The sequence below is a fragment of the Choristoneura fumiferana genome, chromosome 5, assembly GCF_025370935.1.
Source record: "Choristoneura fumiferana chromosome 5, NRCan_CFum_1, whole genome shotgun sequence".
In the NCBI taxonomy this organism is placed as follows: Eukaryota; Metazoa; Arthropoda; class Insecta; order Lepidoptera; family Tortricidae; genus Choristoneura; species Choristoneura fumiferana.
The window spans coordinates 18772752-18790421 of record NC_133476.1 but is presented as its reverse complement, the minus strand read 5'-3'; the positions used below and the strand labels follow the sequence as shown (position 1 = coordinate 18790421).

General features: G+C 36.3%; 4 protein-coding genes across 9 annotated transcripts in view; 2 read left to right on the top strand and 2 right to left on the bottom strand.

Annotated features, from left to right (window-relative positions):
- Positions 1-3428, bottom strand: part of LOC141428323 (leupaxin-like) — a 73484-nt gene extending 70056 nt beyond the window's left edge. The window contains exon 1 of the mRNA XM_074088271.1: positions 3269-3428. Within this exon, the coding sequence (XP_073944372.1) occupies positions 3269-3281 (13 nt within the window). The 5' untranslated portion in view covers positions 3282-3428. The remainder of the gene's footprint in view (positions 1-3268) is intronic.
- Positions 3429-3781: 353 nt separating this feature from the next.
- Positions 3782-5233, top strand: veli (L27 and PDZ_signaling domain-containing protein veli). The gene has a single exon (XM_074088274.1). It carries the CDS (start codon positions 3904-3906, stop codon positions 4498-4500), a length of 597 nt encoding a protein of 198 aa, XP_073944375.1. The 5' UTR covers positions 3782-3903; the 3' UTR covers positions 4501-5233.
- LOC141428324 (RING-type E3 ubiquitin-protein ligase PPIL2) lies at positions 5225-12448 on the bottom strand. Its single transcript, XM_074088273.1, has 9 exons — positions 12185-12448; positions 11795-12014; positions 10732-11041; positions 9612-9736; positions 8575-8719; positions 7764-7912; positions 7092-7243; positions 6540-6729; positions 5225-5495 (listed from the first exon to the last, which is right to left on the bottom strand). The coding sequence occupies exons 1-9, from the start codon at positions 12214-12216 to the stop codon at positions 5268-5270; spliced, it is 1551 nt and encodes a 516-aa protein (XP_073944374.1). The 5' UTR covers positions 12217-12448; the 3' UTR covers positions 5225-5267.
- A 554-nt stretch (positions 12449-13002) lies between these two features.
- Ubc2 (ubiquitin conjugating enzyme 2) lies at positions 13003-17351 on the top strand. 6 transcript variants are annotated; one of them, XM_074088265.1, is made up of 5 exons: positions 13003-13156; positions 13384-13582; positions 14183-14481; positions 15409-15556; positions 16855-17351. In XM_074088265.1, the coding sequence occupies exons 3-5, from the start codon at positions 14266-14268 to the stop codon at positions 16950-16952; spliced, it is 462 nt and encodes a 153-aa protein (XP_073944366.1). In that variant the 5' UTR covers positions 13003-13156; positions 13384-13582; positions 14183-14265; the 3' UTR covers positions 16953-17351. The 6 variants fall into 6 exon arrangements, with proteins under 6 accessions (XP_073944366.1, XP_073944361.1, XP_073944363.1 ...); XM_074088260.1 differs by having other exon boundaries at positions 14155-14481; XM_074088262.1 differs by having other exon boundaries at positions 13367-13582; positions 14155-14481.
- Positions 17352-17670: the final 319 nt, after the last annotated feature.

Here is a 17670-nt window from a genome sequence, read left to right as displayed (position 1 = left end):
TGTCAGTGGAGAATTCACGGCATTAAGTGACAGCTATAAACGTTGAAATATACGGATTCCCACTAAATTAAGAACCTTCGGAGATTTTTGGGACGTCTTGGGTGACTCAGAGGTATTTCTGCTATTCCAAGGATACTGTGATGTGTGATAAGGTGATGACGACAACGTATGGTGAGGTAATATTGTACGAGCTATTATAATTTTCAGCGCTTTAGTAAAAGTACTTAAACTGTCAATTTTATACTCGGTAAACAACTTATGCACACTGCACAGCTATCCTTCCCTACTATCTTTACTAATTCTTCCTTACTCCTACTAATATTATAAATGCGAGTGTCTGAATAAATCTGACTTTCTGTTACATCTTCACGCCGAAGCGATTTAGTTTGAGACCCTGGAAAGAACATAGCATAGTTTTAATCCCCAAAAGTTGTTGTAAGTTCAACTAAGTCTTCGCAACAGCAAAATTACGATATTTCCGGTATTAGCGATTAGTTTTCACATCAATTCAAATATAGAATAGAAGCTAGAGGATCGTAGTGGTTTTCTCCTAGATAGTACCTATCACGCGGCGTTTCTGCGTCGTCCCTCGACATCATCCTTTTGTGCGTAATTGGGCCAAAAAAAAAACCGTAAACTATTACAGTGCCTAAATATAGGGTGGTCTCCACTAATCGTTGCTGCTTTAACGACCTTTACGTAGACATTAGTGTATAGCGGCTTTTTAGCAGATTACGAGGTGGGGACGGCCTCGATAGGGACCATTAATCATTCGGGACTGGGCTGTTCGCCATATTGACGGTTAACACCCGCAAAGTATCACCCGACTCAGCGTGAATTCGCAACATAGATAAGTACACTAACTTTTTTTTTAATAATTAAATTACCCATCAACGTAATAGGGTGAGCCAGATGAGCGTAATTTTTTGAAATGAGTCAACTTATTTTCAGCCGCCGTGTGGCACAAACTGGACTTTTGCATAAAACCGAATGCAGCAGAAATACGCGACCGAAAATACGCAGCTCACGACTCAAAACACTACGCTCGTCTGGCTTCACCCATATTAATGTTGCAATATCGGGAACATGGACCAAAGGTTTAGCCTGCTCGGACATGTGGCTCCTGTGAGGAATAGTTGAATTGGTGAATGTCAATTGTTTGTCGTCTCATAACTAGTAATCACTCCAACTTTCAGCCCTCTATCTTGAACTATCACAGAGATAATCTTCATCATTTTCGGGGTTGTTTAAAACGGAACCCTATTACTAAGACCACTGTCCGTCTGTCTGTCTGTCACCAGGCTGTATATGTACTGTGATAGCTACTCGTAGACTAGCTAGACAGTTGAAATTTTCACTGATGATGTATTTCTGTTGTCGCTATAACAACAAATACTAAAAACAGTTTAAAATATATATTTAAGGGGGGCTTGCATACAACAAATGTGATTTTTTTGCCGTTTTTTGCTCGATATTAATAACGGCAACAGGTAGACACTTGAAATATTCACAGAATATTTAGTTGTATTTGTATGTACTTAATATTCACTTTAAAAATAAATAATTAAATTAATATAAAATAAATATTTAAGGGGGGCTCCCACATAACAAACGTGATATTATTGCCGTTTTTTGCTAATGTCTAATGTTGTATGGATAAGATAATGTTATGGAACCCTTTGTGCGCGAGTCTGACTCGCGCTTGGCCGGTTTTTTTTTAAACTGACAGACTAATTAAAGTTTTTAGGGCACTAACCTATTGCTTGTGTAAGCTGAAAAGGACCTGTTTAATATACAATACATATGCACATATTATTAGGTATTATGCTTATTATTATTGAAGTAGCAATAATAAGGCTTGAGTCACAATATGACACATGCTATTATTTAACAGTGGAAGTATGCTATTTTAAAAATAATTCGGACATGTGGATGCTTTTGAACAAGATTGTTGAATTAATTAAGCTGCCAAACAATTTACAGGTTCAGTTTTAAAACATAAGTGTATAAATATCAATGGCTTTAACATAATATTTTTTTAATGATTTTTCATAGTAATTTAAGTATCTGCTGGATAAACACTAATTCTCTCCATGTTTATTTTGTATTTGAAATCATAAAGCCTTCTATTTGTTGCCAACTAGCTGCATATTGTATCATATTTCAAGCGAGTACTGCCTTTTCGCAACGTAATGTGTGGCAACCTGTTTCATTTCGCAACTTTTCATTTCGCAAACTCTAAAACTGTAACTATTTCAGGATTAATTTCAGTATCTGTGGATAAAACCCTTAATTCTCTCCAGGTTAGTTTTGTATTTGAAATATTAACAGTTTCAGAAAATGAAACAGTAAAAAAAAGTGCGAAATGAAACAGGTTGCCAAACATTATTTGCCGAAACATTGGTAAACCTATTTCAAGTTTGATTTCACTTTAGTCTTCCTGACAGTGGTGGACTAAGCCCATTCAAGCCTTGGGGTGGCAAAGCTAAATGAGGCCCTCCTGTTTTAAAAGGTGATTTAAATACTAAGCAAGGTTTGGGAGTGTTAACTAAGCAACCCTAAGCATACAAAAGGGTAATAGCCAAACATACAAAAGGGTAAGAGCACAAATATGGTTTTATCACATAATTGTAATTGGATATGAAAATGTAAATTATGACTACTAACAAACCACTGACAGACATTTTCAAATGTAGAATATTTTAGCCTAAATAATGGCTATTACTATTTGTATACATACATATTATTATAACTAACAATATACTTAAGTCTCAGTAAGAAGAGACTAAATAAGTAATGTTTTTCTGTCAGAATAAAGGCTATTATTATTATTAAGAAGAGACTACTTCTGACTAACACGTAAAAATAGTCTGTCGGTTAATTGACGTCCTGTTTCTTAGAAATAAATTAAGTCAGTCAGAGCATTACTTGCCACAAAAAACCTCCTATAGTGAAGTAGGATGGTTATTTATAGTAAATACGATGTGAGTATTATTTATTAAGATATTTGTTAAGAACCGCTAACGAGCAAGGTAGACGAAGCTGATAAAAAGGCATTAAAATTGGGGCAAGTTTACGTGTTCATTAGTCACTGTGAAATAAGAACTACGGAATTATAGTTATCACAATATCATAAACTTGATGTGTTAACAAAATTAGCGCTATGCTTTAAATTAAGCATTCACAGGCTAAAGAATTTTGTAATAAAACACGTCATTAACAGAACAGAGCAAGTTAAACAGGTTATGATAACAGCAAATCAACTCACCCAAATCGTCCATGGTGCTGTCTAGAATATCGATACACTACAACTATTCACTTGAGCTGTTTATTTGGCACTAATACTTAAATAGAACTAACATTATACAGCTAGAAAATACTTAATAATACTGCAAAGAAAATGCAAGAAATAACAACCCAATTATGGCAAATAGCGAATTGTTTAGCACTGTCACTATTGACAGCTGTCATTCGTGAAAGGCGTAAATTGTTTAAGATTATTTTATTGTCGCCTCGTTGAGCTTGTTTTACTTGCTCAGCGGAGAGAATCTCAAATGGTTTGAATTGTCATTATTGGAATGTATGTTCGAAATTAATTCTTTTTTAAATATTTGCTGTAAATAAATTCGTATATTTAGACGTATTTTACGTTTATTCCTTTTGTTAAAAGAGTGGTCGTAACAATTTTCAAATTTTAATATATTCCGGGTCTCTTTAGCGCTTACATTATTAAAAATAAACTCAATAACACAAAATAAGATCTCCAGCTACTTTTGTAGTTTAGTTTCTGAACGTTGGCACTTGCTCATCATTTGTAGATTCTGTCTGTATATCGATTAATTAAACAAATTCCTTGATTTTCCTGCTGTGCTAGCCTATTTTAATTATCCAAGTTTTACCGCCATGAGCACTACAGGTGAACAGTTGACCCTGGCTAAAGATATAAAGAGGGCTATTGAGCTGCTCGAAAAACTGCAACAGAGTGGTGAAGTGCCTGCTACGAAACTCGCTGCATTGCAGAAGGTGTTACAGAGTGACTTCTTGAACGCTGTAAGAGAGGTTTACGAGCATGTTTATGAGACTGTTGACATCCAGGGCTCGGCGGATATCAGGGCATCTGCAACGGCCAAGGCGACGGTGGCTGCATTCGCGGCCGCGGAAGGTCATGCCCATCCAAGGGTTGTTGAGCTGCCAAAGACAGAAGAAGGGCTAGGCTTTAATGTCATGGGTGGTAAGGAGCAAAACTCTCCTATTTATATCTCCAGAATCATCCCTGGCGGTGTTGCCGACCGTCACGGTGGACTGAAGAGAGGGGACCAACTACTTTCTGTGAATGGAGTGTCAGTGGAGGGAGAGAACCATGAAAAAGCCGTGGAATTGCTGAAGCAAGCAGTGGGCTCAGTGAAGCTAGTAGTCCGTTATACTCCTAAAGTTCTGGAGGAAATGGAAATGAGATTTGACAAGCAGAGAACTGGCCGACGACGAACCAATTTCAACTAAAGGCATTACTACACATGTGTTCAAGCTTATACATCTTTATCTTTCTAGGAGCACTATGAAACAATTTGACTTGAGCAAAATATGTCCTATTGATGAATGTCTTTGTTATGTATGTGATAAATTTGATCTATATATGATATTGTCACCATTTTGAAGTGTAATTGTATATGACGAAAATTGCATGCACTTTTGATATGTTCCTTTTGTTATATGATGTTTGACCTGTAAATAGGTGAGAATGAACACCTAGTGCTTCCGAAGAGATGATGTCTGTTTTTTCATGTTCAATTTTAGCAAACACATGAACTTTAGGAAATCTTAGTTCATGCGTTATGGCACACATTCAATGCCAAGAACCCAACAGTCAGGTTCTCTGTTCATCGCTACAAAGCAGAAAATGTTGCTATTCATTATGAGCACAGCTAGCTTGTAGCCATGTGGCCATGGGTGTGTTAAGCTCATCTAGTTTCCATGCTGACATTTAATTAGGATGTTATAGTCATGTTTTTGTATTTACATTGATGCCAAAAATATTTGACTCAATTTAGTATAATTCAGTATTGTTAGTTATATTTATACTGATTGCACATATTGTTAGACTTTAAGAATATTATGCAAGTTACATAAATTGATTATTTGTAATAAATACATTAGTCGGTTCTATAAATTCTATTATAGGTAAAGTACTTAATTGTATTTAAAGGAGATAAATAAAGAACAGAAGAAAGTTCAATTTTACTTTATTTTATCATAATTTAAACTTAATTCTACCATGCCTCAAAACTTCCGAATTTATAATTTCCTTCTTTTTTAACCTTTTTTGTGGGTACTTCATCACTTTTGTTGGGTTTGGTGGAAGACTCTTGTAGATTAAGGTATTTTCCGACTCCGCTCCGGAACACCTTGAGGGGCTGTTTGGATGCTTTCTTGGGCTTTACACCTGGGCCTGCTTCTTCAGCTTGTCTCTTCAATTCTATTGCTCGTTCTTCCATTAGCTGTAGAAAAAAAAACATCATAAATTTAATTCTTCACATTTATTATTTGAGACACACGTAAACCAGCAGGGCTACTACGAAACTCGAAGTTCGTGTCGTGCGGTCCCTCTGACACTTATACTATTTAATACGAGAGCGAGAGGGATGGTACGATACAAACTTCGAGTTTCGTAGTAGCCCTGCAGATGCCTTTATTATCTATTATACTACCATATGGTATATCGTCGAATCGCGAGTGTCCGTGCGTTAGACAATACAAGCCTATTTGTTTTTATTTTTTCCTAAATAAAAACTGTACATTCTGGAACCTAATTGATGTCAATCATTATACGTTCTCATAATAATCTTGCATATAGATCTATTTCAAACCAACTTCTTTGTTTCGCTAGCACAACCTTAAAAAAACATTAAAACTGAGTTACGGATGATGGTCCATACATTTTGAATTACTTGACCCTACCAGTTGACTCAGTTATATTAGGATTACTTTTTGGAGTCTATTTGTATTTTTTATTTTAACTCCAAATTTTGTTACTTTTACAGTCACCCCGTGAAATCTATATATTTCACACGAAAATATGAGCTGAAACATGGATGGATGATATATAGATTTCACGGGATGAAAATAAAAAAAGACTCCAAAAAGTAATCTTAATTTGATTGCTTAATAGCGACATCTCTTGTCCCTGGTGAGCGGATAGTTCCAAGGGAATGTTTGATGTATCTCGATGAGAACTAAAAACATAGATGGCGTTAGTGTCGCTGCTTAAGTGACTAATCAAAAAAGCAAGTTGAAATGTTGGTGCATAGGAGAAATTCGTGTCTAGACTCCTGTCCAGTGGTGGTGTAGGGGAATAGCACGCAGCACGGATTGCTGAGGACCTGGGTTCGATTCCCAGCGATGGTATATTTTTATGGTTTTTCTGTGCATCCATGTTTCAGATTGTATTTTCGTGTGAAATATATCAGTTATGTGGTTAACTTTGGTCCGCAATGCTTGCCATACAGCAAGACTTCAACAATTTAATCTGACTGAGCACCAACCTGTTCCTCTGCCTCCGTAAAGGGATCCACGAACACCTGCGCCACCTCGATGACAATATCATGAATGGGCCGATCCTTGTTGTCCACCTCTATTTGTTCCATCATATTCAGGGTGTCAATTCCGCCAACCAACTTGCCGAAGATCGTGTGCTTTCCGTCCAGTTGCTTGCACGAGCGGAATGTTATGTAACTGAAGAGATACAATAGTTATACTGAAACCTGAGAGATAATGAATTGTGGCATAAACTTTTTTTTAGTAAGTATGTATTTTCATTGATCCAGGCATTTTTTCCTAAGGTCCATAATCAATGTAGTTCATTGAAGTAACTTATTCGGATAATCTTCAAAAAACACGACTGGCATATGCATACCAACCGGAATGATGACTTTTGAAAATAGTATTGCTTTACTCTACTGCGTTAAAACTATTTTTAGGGATCTTAGGAACTGCTGACGCAGTGATTATTTGAGTAGGTACCAAATGAGACTTATATAATAAAAAAAATATTATTATTAGAACGATCTTTGGCCGAAAAACAAACTTCAACTTACAATTGCGACCCGTTGGTGTTAGGTCCCGAGTTGGCCATGGCGAGCACGCCTCGCCCTGTGTGGTGCAAGTTAGGTCGGATCTCATCCTCGAACGGCTTTTTCCACACCGACTCGCCGCCTAAACCCGAGCCTGTAGGGTCGCCGCCTTGGATCTGTTAAGTGTTCAGTTAGCAATAAGCTAGTGCCAGTCCGTCAGTTAGTTTATTAGAAAATATTAATAAGCAAAAAATGGTAACTACCTAATTTTCTAAGTGAAGTTTTATTAAGAGGTAAGTAAAAGTTGTATTTTTTCGTTAATTTCCCAAAGAGCGAGGAACGGCATCTCTTTAATTTTATATTTTATTTTGTCTCATCTAACACCCCGTTTTTTTTCATTAACCTCCTCACCGCCAGAGTCGTTCAGTCGTGACAGCCAATGGAATGCCTCACACGCCACGGTCATCTGTACACGACCACTACTCAACTCGAAATCAATCTTTCTGCAATGGAAATAAAAATCAAGTTGATTTGTCGCTGGTTTTTCTGTGGCGTACAGAGCATGGCACTTCGTTTGTTTTGTGGCGGTGAAGAGGTTAAGCATGAAGACTAGCTTGTCTGCCATTAACGCCTCGAATGTCATCTCGATCACAAACAAATCCATTTTGTTTTCTTTTGGCTTGACTTTTCACTCACCATAAAATTCCGTATGGATCGGTGGAACTTGGTGCCGTTATAGTAACCATTGTTGCAGTGCTTGATGAAATTATCGCAAGCCTTCGGGACAACGTCGCAGTACAACTCGAAGTTCAGCGGCCCGTAATTTGTCACCAGACGGACGTAGCCTGTTTAATTAAACATCAATATTTCAATACTTATGTCTAGAGAGCGGATTTGAAGTAGTAAGTAGACTTATACCGCTCATACAAATGTTATAAGGGGTTTACTGACTTGAACCTTTCAAAATATCTTTCCCAGGATCTTAAACTATCTTCAAAACAATTTTCATCTAAATCGGTCTAACTTAAGTTCTGTATCCACTACAGATCTGTTGCAGATGTTTATGGGCGGTAGTGATCTCTTACCATCAGGAGACCCACTTGCTCGTTTGCCATATACCTTTCAATACAAAGAATATATTTTTGCCTGACAAAGTTGCTATGACGGTCATGGTATGGTGTGATACGGTGAAAGAGACCTTTAGAGGTTTAAGCGTGAAGAGGTGACAGACAGATAGACAGAGCTTCTTTCGCATCCTACTTATATTTATATTATAAATGCGAAAGTTTGAATGTGTATATGTTTGTTTTGTTACTTCTTCACGCTAAAACGGCTGGATGCATTTGGATGAAATTTGGTGTAAACATAGCTGTACATCTACAATAACAAATTGTTTTTCCCATATTCTCACGGGATAGGGACAAAATCTCGAAATCTCATCCGCTTCGTAGTCATGATGAGTACAAGTATAGAGTTCATGCATCCCATGACAAATCATTTGTCATACCTTTCTTTTTAACTCGGTCATACTTCACGTCATCCTCGGCAATGATAGCTGCTTCATGCACTGTCTCCGGGACCATCGCTGTGGAAGTAAAACTCGCCGCCACCATGCCGGTGGAGTAGTGTGCAGCATTGAACTTGTCCGCCACCTTAAACAGGAAACAAAACATAAGATGCAATACAATACAATGGTACATTATGTCTTAAAGGTGGTAAATAAAGGAATTACGGCCGAGATCCTATTGAAAACCCGAAGTCGAAGACTGACACGGGACACCCTGTATATAAATACAAGAGGTAAGTGGGACGAAAAACTTATTATGCTTTACGTTACGATGTATACCTTTGTCTTGTGATTTCACTGAAAATCAGCCTCTTTGCATTTCATCTTTCCGGTAGCGAATGCACTAGTCCCAAAATGCACTATTAGTCAATACACTCTAAGAACTCATAAGATACTAGGCCCAAAACACCATATTTCCAAAAAGGCTCATTCTCGATTTACACGAGAACCATTGAGAACTAGTCCCAAAATACACCTTTCCCTAAATACCCCAAATTGTGTTCACCTGTAGGTGGCGTAATACTTCATTCTCATAATGCATAGTTCTCAAAACACTCTAGTTCCAAAATATCCTAATTTTTTACTTTTATTTTCGAATGACTCTTTGAAATTGCTTTCCGAGAATGAGCCTTTTTGGAAATATGGTGTTTTGGGCCTAGTTTCTTATGAGAAGAGGGGCTTTAGAAATTAGAGTGTATTGACTAATAGTGCGTTTTGGGACTAGTGCATTCGCCACCGGAAAGCATTTCATGTATCGACAAATGCTGAGTGAAATCCTTTTTTGGAATCACCTCAACAATAAATTCATTAAACCTTTGTTTCTGAGACAGGCTATGCAAGTAATATTGTTGTGATGTTTTTCAAAATAATCATTGATTAATTCAAGTCATCTAATAATAATAAAATAATTACTTTCTGCATTCTTTTTAAAACCAGTGTATTAAAAAAAAAATGTTGCATCCCAATTCCAAATGTACCTCTTTCTTAGTTTCCTTAACTTCAGGTGCTTTATAGTCCCGCTCCAGCTCATTGAGGATATCCTTTGTTTCAGCCGAAACAGTCTTAAGTCGGGCATGTGGGTCTTTCCTCAAAGCAATTTCCTCTGAAAATCAAAATAGTACTGTAATGTACGTTAAATAAGACAACAATATTAATTGCACTACTTAGAGTAGAGCTTATACACATTACAAACTACTGTATAGATTCAGGCATTACTTTGCGGAGGTCCATATTAAAATAAATGGAATATCTGTCTTGCTCCTCACTACTACGACTTGGCCTCACTACTTGGCGGAGGAGCAAGACAGATATTCCATTTATTTTAACATTACAAACTTTTTATTAGTCGATAGTTTAATAATCAGGTTGGGTGTTAGTGCTCGCCTATAAAAAGTTAGTAATCTTCAGGGGCTAGTATTGGAAAAATTGCTGGATATTGTGAATGTTGTTTGTTTTCATAAGGACCAGAACAAAAGCAAGATCAAGTGCGGGTATTCCGAAAAACGCGCGCGGCTAACGAACATGATACCCTACACTTCAGTCAACCCATGACCAAGACTATTATGTATGCTAGGGCACCCTGTCTGCTGCTAGATTTATGCGAGCAAAGTCACAAGTGAAGGCTTATAGGTAGATTCATTCACGATGACGCGTGCCGTGGTTCTTATTACAATGACATTAATGGCTAATTTTGACAAAATTCCGCGTCTTCGTGGATGGCACTAGGTATAATAACTAACTAACTTTTAGTAATATATTTAGCCCTTTTCCAGACCCCGCCAATTTTGACATGTTACTACAAACGAATCGTAGTTGTATATTGTTTACCTGTGACTGATTAATTTAAAAACGAATAATATTTTTAACAACTTCTTATTTGTATACATTTATGTGGTCGATATACGCATTATGCCGGGAAAGGGGTTAGATCATGATGAAGACCAGAGACCGTATTGCCTAACTAACACTTCCGACGCTCGCGATCGCAATCAAATGACAAATTTTGCGTACAAAAACTGCCCTTTGATTGAAATTGCGAGTGTCAGAAACGTTGAGCAATACAGCCCCTGGATGCGTCAATTTAAAACCTTCTATTACCTTCTGTTTCAACCCTTAAATTATTCTTCACATGATGGAAGGTTGATATATTAAACTTGTTCAAATGAGAAGGGTTTTGTATAGTAATTATATCGTCTCTGACAAATGGTGTATCATTGACCAAGTCCTTCCAATTTTTCCCTTTAATATTCAACTGTTCCACTGCTTCGTACGAGAACACATTTCCAGTGGTCCGTATTGCCACAATGTGAGAGTTCTTTGTGAAATTCTTGAATAATACCGGACAGTGGTAATCATCTTGTGCGTTTTTGAAGAAATTTAACTTGAATAAGGATTTGGCATCTGCTTTCTGGAACAGGAAATAATGAATGTTTGGACACAGACTGAAGAAACTTCTTTGGGACTAGTCATTGTACTCTGTAAATAAAAGGTTACAGTGGATATTTTACATTCACATTTTTATACACCTGGCTACATAATTTTTATTTTTCTGTACCTTGTTTAGAATCCATTGTTTTTGTTTTAATTTTTACATTTTTAATTTGATCACATTGTAATTTAATTATTTCAGTTTTTTTTAAATCACTGTTTTTTTATACTGACATTTGATTGTGTTTATTATTTAGATTTAAGTTACGTAATTATTATTTTTTAACATAAAACTGGTCATTGACCCCTATTGGTTATCACGCCTGATGTTAAGTGCAGATGAGGCCAAAGCAAAAGCAAATTTTCATGTTTACTGAATTAAATTGTTACATTGACATATTTTAATTTTACTGTTCATCATTGTTATTATTATTTTAAAATTTAATTCTAATTTGACATTGCAATTTTAGTTTTGGCTGACATTTTATTGTACATAAGAAATGTAATGAAGAATTTACATTACATTTCTTATTTTACATTTTATTTATATGCATCTGTCAATGTTTTTTTAGTGAATATCTTATAAACCTGACACATATTTTTGCAAAAGGTAATAAATAGATATATTTCTTCAAGATACCCTAACTTAGACTACAGGTTTTAGGCAGCATCATAAATTTTACCAGATTAAAAAAAAACAGATGGCATCAAAATATTACAATGTAAACAATACCTTTCCTGTGACTGGATTGATTTTAAACTTCTTTATAAATTCCAAAAAGGCTTGGAGCTCGAAAACGTTTCCGTCAGCATCGCAGTAAGGGTCCTCAAAAGGTTGCAAGCACAAGCAGCAGTGGTCGAAAGGAAGCCTCTTGAAGGATGTATCTTCCTCCACTGCTGTACCAGAGCGCTTCCCACCGTACAGAGTAGTCCACTCTGTGTACGTTAAGTACCTGAAAAAAGCGTGTAAAGCATGAACTGTATGATTTATAAGTAAAAGAGCCAGTTTACTCATGACAACGGCCGCTGATGTGATTGAAGCATCGAGTAATAATAGCAAAATATCGTAGTGATAAAGACGCAGGTATGGTATTAATTGAATAAAAGAATATCTAATACTTACATTTTATCCTTCTGGTGCTGGCGTTTACCCATTTTGTTGATCTAATCTAAGAACCTTGCGATCAAACAATAAACTCGTTTATGCAATTCTTCTTTATTATATAAAGGAAACACAATGATCTTCTTATTCGTCTAGTTTATATACAACAGCGAAAAACGATCTACAATAATGAAACAGTAAATAAAATCACGTAAACTAATAAATAACTCGGAGTAGGAGTAATGAATGAAATTCCGAAATTGACAGACAGACAGGACAGTTTTTTTTTAATGATATGAAGAATGTCAGTGTCACTTGTCAGGGAAATTGACGTATGTAATTTATCTTGTCTATAGTCTAAAGGTGCGGCCCCATGCAGCCGCTCGACGCTCGTTTCCAGCGTCAAATCTGATCAGATGACATATGCGACAAAGCTGAAAGTGTTGAGCTTTATCGCTGAAAAAAAAACTACAGTTTCGGAAAAACACTGATATTTTTTGGTTTTCATTCACTCCATTTCCTTCTATTTGTATCGCTGCTGCGACTTCCACTAAAGGAGGTTAAGAAATCAGCTTCCGAGACCAAGATCATTCCTGCAAGCAGCCATCTTGACGCTGCTGTTCGACGCGGTGACTTGACGCTACTTTTTTGAGTCGCAGGAAATTTAAAATAGGGTCACGTAAGTAGATTTATCACTGCAAACGAGCGTCGAGCGGCTGCATGTGGCCGCGCTTAAGTGACAAATTGTTTAAGTTATGTGTAAAAACGCCGTTTTTCAATACCTTTTGACGGACGAAAAAGGTCAATTTTATGAATGAAATTTTAGCTGGCAACACACCGGTTCTTTTTTAAAAACATGTCGGAGAGTGGTTGTGCATCGTGAACTTTTCATAGATTTTAATCCTTAGAAAATACTAGTAGTATTCCTTAAATATACCATAGTTTATTATTCTTCAGTGTTCTTAATGTAAACCAGTACATTTTCAATTAATAGTAAGTTGGTTTCTTTTATTTGATACTCTACTCTGTGTCCGTGGTTGTTTGTGTTGGTGAGGGTGATGAACGAATGTAGTGAAAAATGTGGTAAAGAATGATTGAAGCTTTGATTTGAAAGCAGACGGATAGCTTAAATTATTACTTCGTTTATGAAAGGTAATCTTTGGTTTATTTTAGAACATTGTTTGAGTCGTGGGATAATTACAGGCTTTTGCGCTTTGCAGTGTGGGGCATCTAACACAAGAGTCCACTCATAGCATTATAAGGAATCAGTACATTCAGTGGAAGTTTTCTTCTGTCCTGTCTATTGTTTGCCAGAAACCGTGCTGTTCATTACGATTAGGACACGGGTGAACCTTAGAAACTAAATAGTAAATTATCGGATAACGCAAGCCCACAAGATGGCCGACTGTTATTCGTAAGGTACAAAATAAATCATCTCCGTAACCTTATCGCTCGTTCATTTTTGCTAGTCCTGTTGATCACCTATAAGTAGAACTCCGCTGTTTTAATTTTTGTTTAAAAACTCCGGATTTGTCACTTTACATCAGCGCAATGGAATGTCTTTGTTCTTGTCTTGTTCTGCCTAAAAACGACGAATGCATTTTTTTTATTATGTTTTATCATTTTTTTATAACATAAAAAATGACTGCTGTGGTTTCTCAATAGCATACTCAAGCATTGACATATTTCAGTATTTATATTTACATTGTACGGCACAATAGATACTAAAATCATTATCTTATAATAGTGCTGTTTACATGTTGAAAAAGTTTATCATACTATACAGATAGATAAATAAATACTCGAGTTGAAACTATACTCTTAGTCCTTTTTTGCCAGGTACAATTAGACTAGACATATTTTATTGATTTGCATTTTTGTTTTACTTCACCTGTTCATTCCTGCATGCACCATTAACATTCATTTTCATAGACCATTGGCTTGTTAACATTAGCAGTAGTGTAGCAGTTTTACTTGTTTGGCACTTTTAGATAATGTCTGGTGCGTCTGGTTCATCAGGGGGTGGCACAGGACGCGGACGAGGCTCTGGAAACACTGTAACAAACAAATCTGACTCCAAGGAAAACAAAGTTAACCCTAAGATGTCGAAGGCGCTTGGCACATCAGCCAAAAGGATCCAGAAAGAGTTGGCAGAGATCACATTAGACCCCCCTCCAAACTGCAGTGCAGGCCCTAAAGGAGACAATTTGTATGAATGGGTGTCTACCATATTGGGGCCACCTGGTTCAGTGTATGAAGGAGGAGTGTTTTTCCTGGATATTCATTTCTCGCCAGAATACCCATTCAAACCTCCTAAAGTAAGTTTAAATTTTCTTACTACAACTATTTCTTCGGGCAATTGTGTAACAAATCAGTGCATGCACAATGCAAGTTTTCTTTTTATATGTAATTGTATAATATGTAGCACACATAGCACATACATAATCAAAAATCTGTTTTTGATTGATGCTGCTGATTCAACAACATTAAAGTTAGCAAGCAAGCATAATATTATGTTGTAATTATAACCTTTTGTAGGTATTATGTAACTGATTAGTAAACAGATAGTGTGGCTTTCTGAACAGTTGAATGCTATTGACATCATGGTCCAAAGATGAGTTAGCTTATTTATAAATGAACTATCCAATAAAACTGGTGACCATACAAAATTTTGATGATATTGCACTATAACAGATTGGAATTGGTACCTATTGTATTTTTTTAAATAAACAAACTGTTGCAATGAACACAGATCAGTCAGCTCATAGAAAATTGTAATTTTAGGCATATCTAAGATATGACTAAGTTTTTTGTAGTAAGGCCAATAATGTGCAAAATTATTTGATAATTTAATAATAATATAATATTAATGAATGATGAACATAATGACAACAGACTGGCATTAATTTTATAACAACACAAATTAATTTTATGACAAAAATAATAATTGTCATAATACAAAAACTGCGTTCAACAAAAACTGATCTTGATTGTTTTGTCATTATCCATAAACATTTAAATTTTTTCACTTATTTGTTATTCCTTTGTGGCTGGGTTGGTTTCAGTTGAGCTTAATAATTACTAAATCTGAGCTTAGATTTTGCTGCAAGATGGTCAAAAATGTATCAATACTTTTAGTTCAGTGCATTCTAACTCTGGTTTCTTTTTTACTGTGCTATTTGGGTATATATAGACCTGCATTCAAGAACTTGTTACTTTTTTAAATAATAGCTCTTTGTGTACAGGTGACATTCCGAACTAGGATATACCACTGTAACATCAACAGTCAGGGTGTTATTTGTCTGGACATACTCAAGGACAACTGGTCACCAGCGCTCACCATTTCTAAAGTGTTACTATCTATTTGTTCCTTGCTCACTGACTGTAATCCAGGTTAGTTACAATTCTCTAAAATCCTTACTAATACAGATTTGTAAATCATTTATAACGACAATGGGTGTAACAACCAAATAAAAATCCCATGTCAACTTTATATTTAAATAACAGTGGTTCCGTTATAATGACCAACCATCTTTAAAAACCAAATATTGCTGTCTTCAATGTTGTTATAAATGGTTTTGACTTTTGATTATAAAAGTGGAAGTGAGTATGTTTGTTTGATACACTAAGGTACTACTTAACCGATCATGATGACATTTTGTATAGAGATATACTGTAGTTTGAGATCCTGGAAAGGGCATAGAATAGTTATTACCCCAAAGTATTCATAGTTCCCGCAGGCGCGCAATAGTAGAATTATAAGACTAAATCATGGGTAATGCTAGTTACGCTTCCACGCTTAAAGTACTCAACTGATTGTGAGTAAAATTGGCATGGGGATAGTTTGAGACCCTGAGAAGGACAGGATAGTTTATTATCCTGCAAAATTTCGCAGTTCTCGCAAGATAGCAATGAACAAAGAAAATGAAGAAAATAGTTAATACCAATTTAAATGTGAAATGAACTGCATGACTACAAAATATCCAATGCAAGCGCGGCTAATTTACGTAGATTGGCCGCACTAGTTCGCATCCTCATATAACTTAAATGACCACAACATAATAAAATTTTTGGAGAATCTCTTTAATGGTTTTCGCGTGCGACGCCGCCCGTCCGTGGATAAAGTGTAGTGTATGACTTGGGTTACACGCTCAGCCTGGCGTCAGCTTAGTCCATTCATTCTGGTTTTCTCTCATTCTAAATGGATTGACGAATATTATTAAACTAGCTTGTTACCCGCAACTCAGTCCGCGTAGAATTCGTTTATCGCTAATCCCACAAGACCTATGCAATTTTCCGGTATAAAAATTTATCCTATGCCATTCGCCGTGACTCAGACTTTCTGTATACCTAATATCATCTAAACAGACTTAAACTTTCGCATTTATAATATTTCTAGCCGTTACCCGCGATGCCGTTCGCGTAGAATTCGTTTATCACTATTCCGCGGGAACTATGTAATTTTCCAGTATAAAAACTCCTATTTCCTTCTCCAGGACTCGAAACTATCTGGTTTAGCCATGATGATACGCATTTATAATATTAATGGGAAGTGAATACATTTGATTTTCATCAGTCTGTCAATCTGAAAGTGTTACCTACACGTTAATTTTGTTGTTATTCAGACCAGAATGATGGATTGAAGTGACGCCAGACTAAGCGTGTAACTCAAATCTATTTTGTTTTTGCAGCGGATCCGCTGGTAGGCAGTATCGCGACGCAGTACCTCCAGAACAGAGAGGAGCACGACCGCATCGCGCGCCTGTGGACCAAGCGCTACGCGACATGATTCCGCAGCCCCCGCGCCGCCAGAACAACTGTCATACTCAATCAATACCATTCTGTTCTAAATCCATCCTGTTCACCTAAATGTAAGCTTAATGAGGTAACCGATCGTTTAGCGCATATTATAATTGTAATTCACACGGCGCCCTAAGGCGCCACTCGCAGGCTGTTCCGGATAGATCTGCGGTGTGAATTTTGTTCGTAGTCTGTGTGGAGAGTCGTCTTTTCGCAAGATGATTACAGGTATATCGTATAAAAATTAAAAATCAATTTATAGCCGACACTCAAATGCTATGACGGTTTTTTTCGCGCAGACTCACCGCTTATTAATATTCGTTGCAATTAATGTGATGTATAATAAGTAAAAAACAAGCTTATAACTGTTCGAAATTGTAAAAAGACTTTACAAAATGATCTTTTTTTCTGTTGATTGTTTCTGTAAAGAATTGTAGTATGAAACTATTCCTTAGTTTTTATTCAAACCTTCCTTAGTTTTTGTGTATTTTGAGTCAATTTTCCGCAATAATGCGATGATCTCAGAAACTTGAACTGTTACTATTTAAGTACTGTTGGAACCATGTCGTATTATCATATGGCAGGACCCCACAATTGAATTATTATGAAATTAAACATGAATTAAGTATGTGAATAATAATTTCAGGGTACATTATTTGATTTAAGTATTTAACTAAAATACCCAGCTATGTACAGTCAAGTGTAAA

Coding starts and splice junctions, on each gene's coding strand:
- Ubc2 (XM_074088261.1), top strand. CDS start 14,158: ATGTCTGGTGCGTCTGGTTCATCAGGGGGTGGCACAGGACGCGGACGA. Junction 14,482..15,408: donor ACCCATTCAAACCTCCTAAA/GTAAGTTTAAAT, acceptor CTTTGTGTACAG/GTGACATTCCGAACTAGGAT. Junction 15,557..16,854: donor GCTCACTGACTGTAATCCAG/GTTAGTTACAAT, acceptor TTGTTTTTGCAG/CGGATCCGCTGGTAGGCAGT.
- veli (XM_074088274.1), top strand. CDS start 3,904: ATGAGCACTACAGGTGAACAGTTGACCCTGGCTAAAGATATAAAGAGG.
- LOC141428324 (XM_074088273.1), bottom strand. CDS start 12,216: ATGGGTAAACGCCAGCACCAGAAGGATAAAAT. Junction 12,015..12,184: donor CAGCACCAGAAGGATAAAAT/GTAAGTATTAGA, acceptor CGCTTTTTTCAG/GTACTTAACGTACACAGAGT. Junction 8,720..9,611: donor TTAAGGAAACTAAGAAAGAG/GTACATTTGGAA, acceptor TTCCTGTTTAAG/GTGGCGGACAAGTTCAATGC.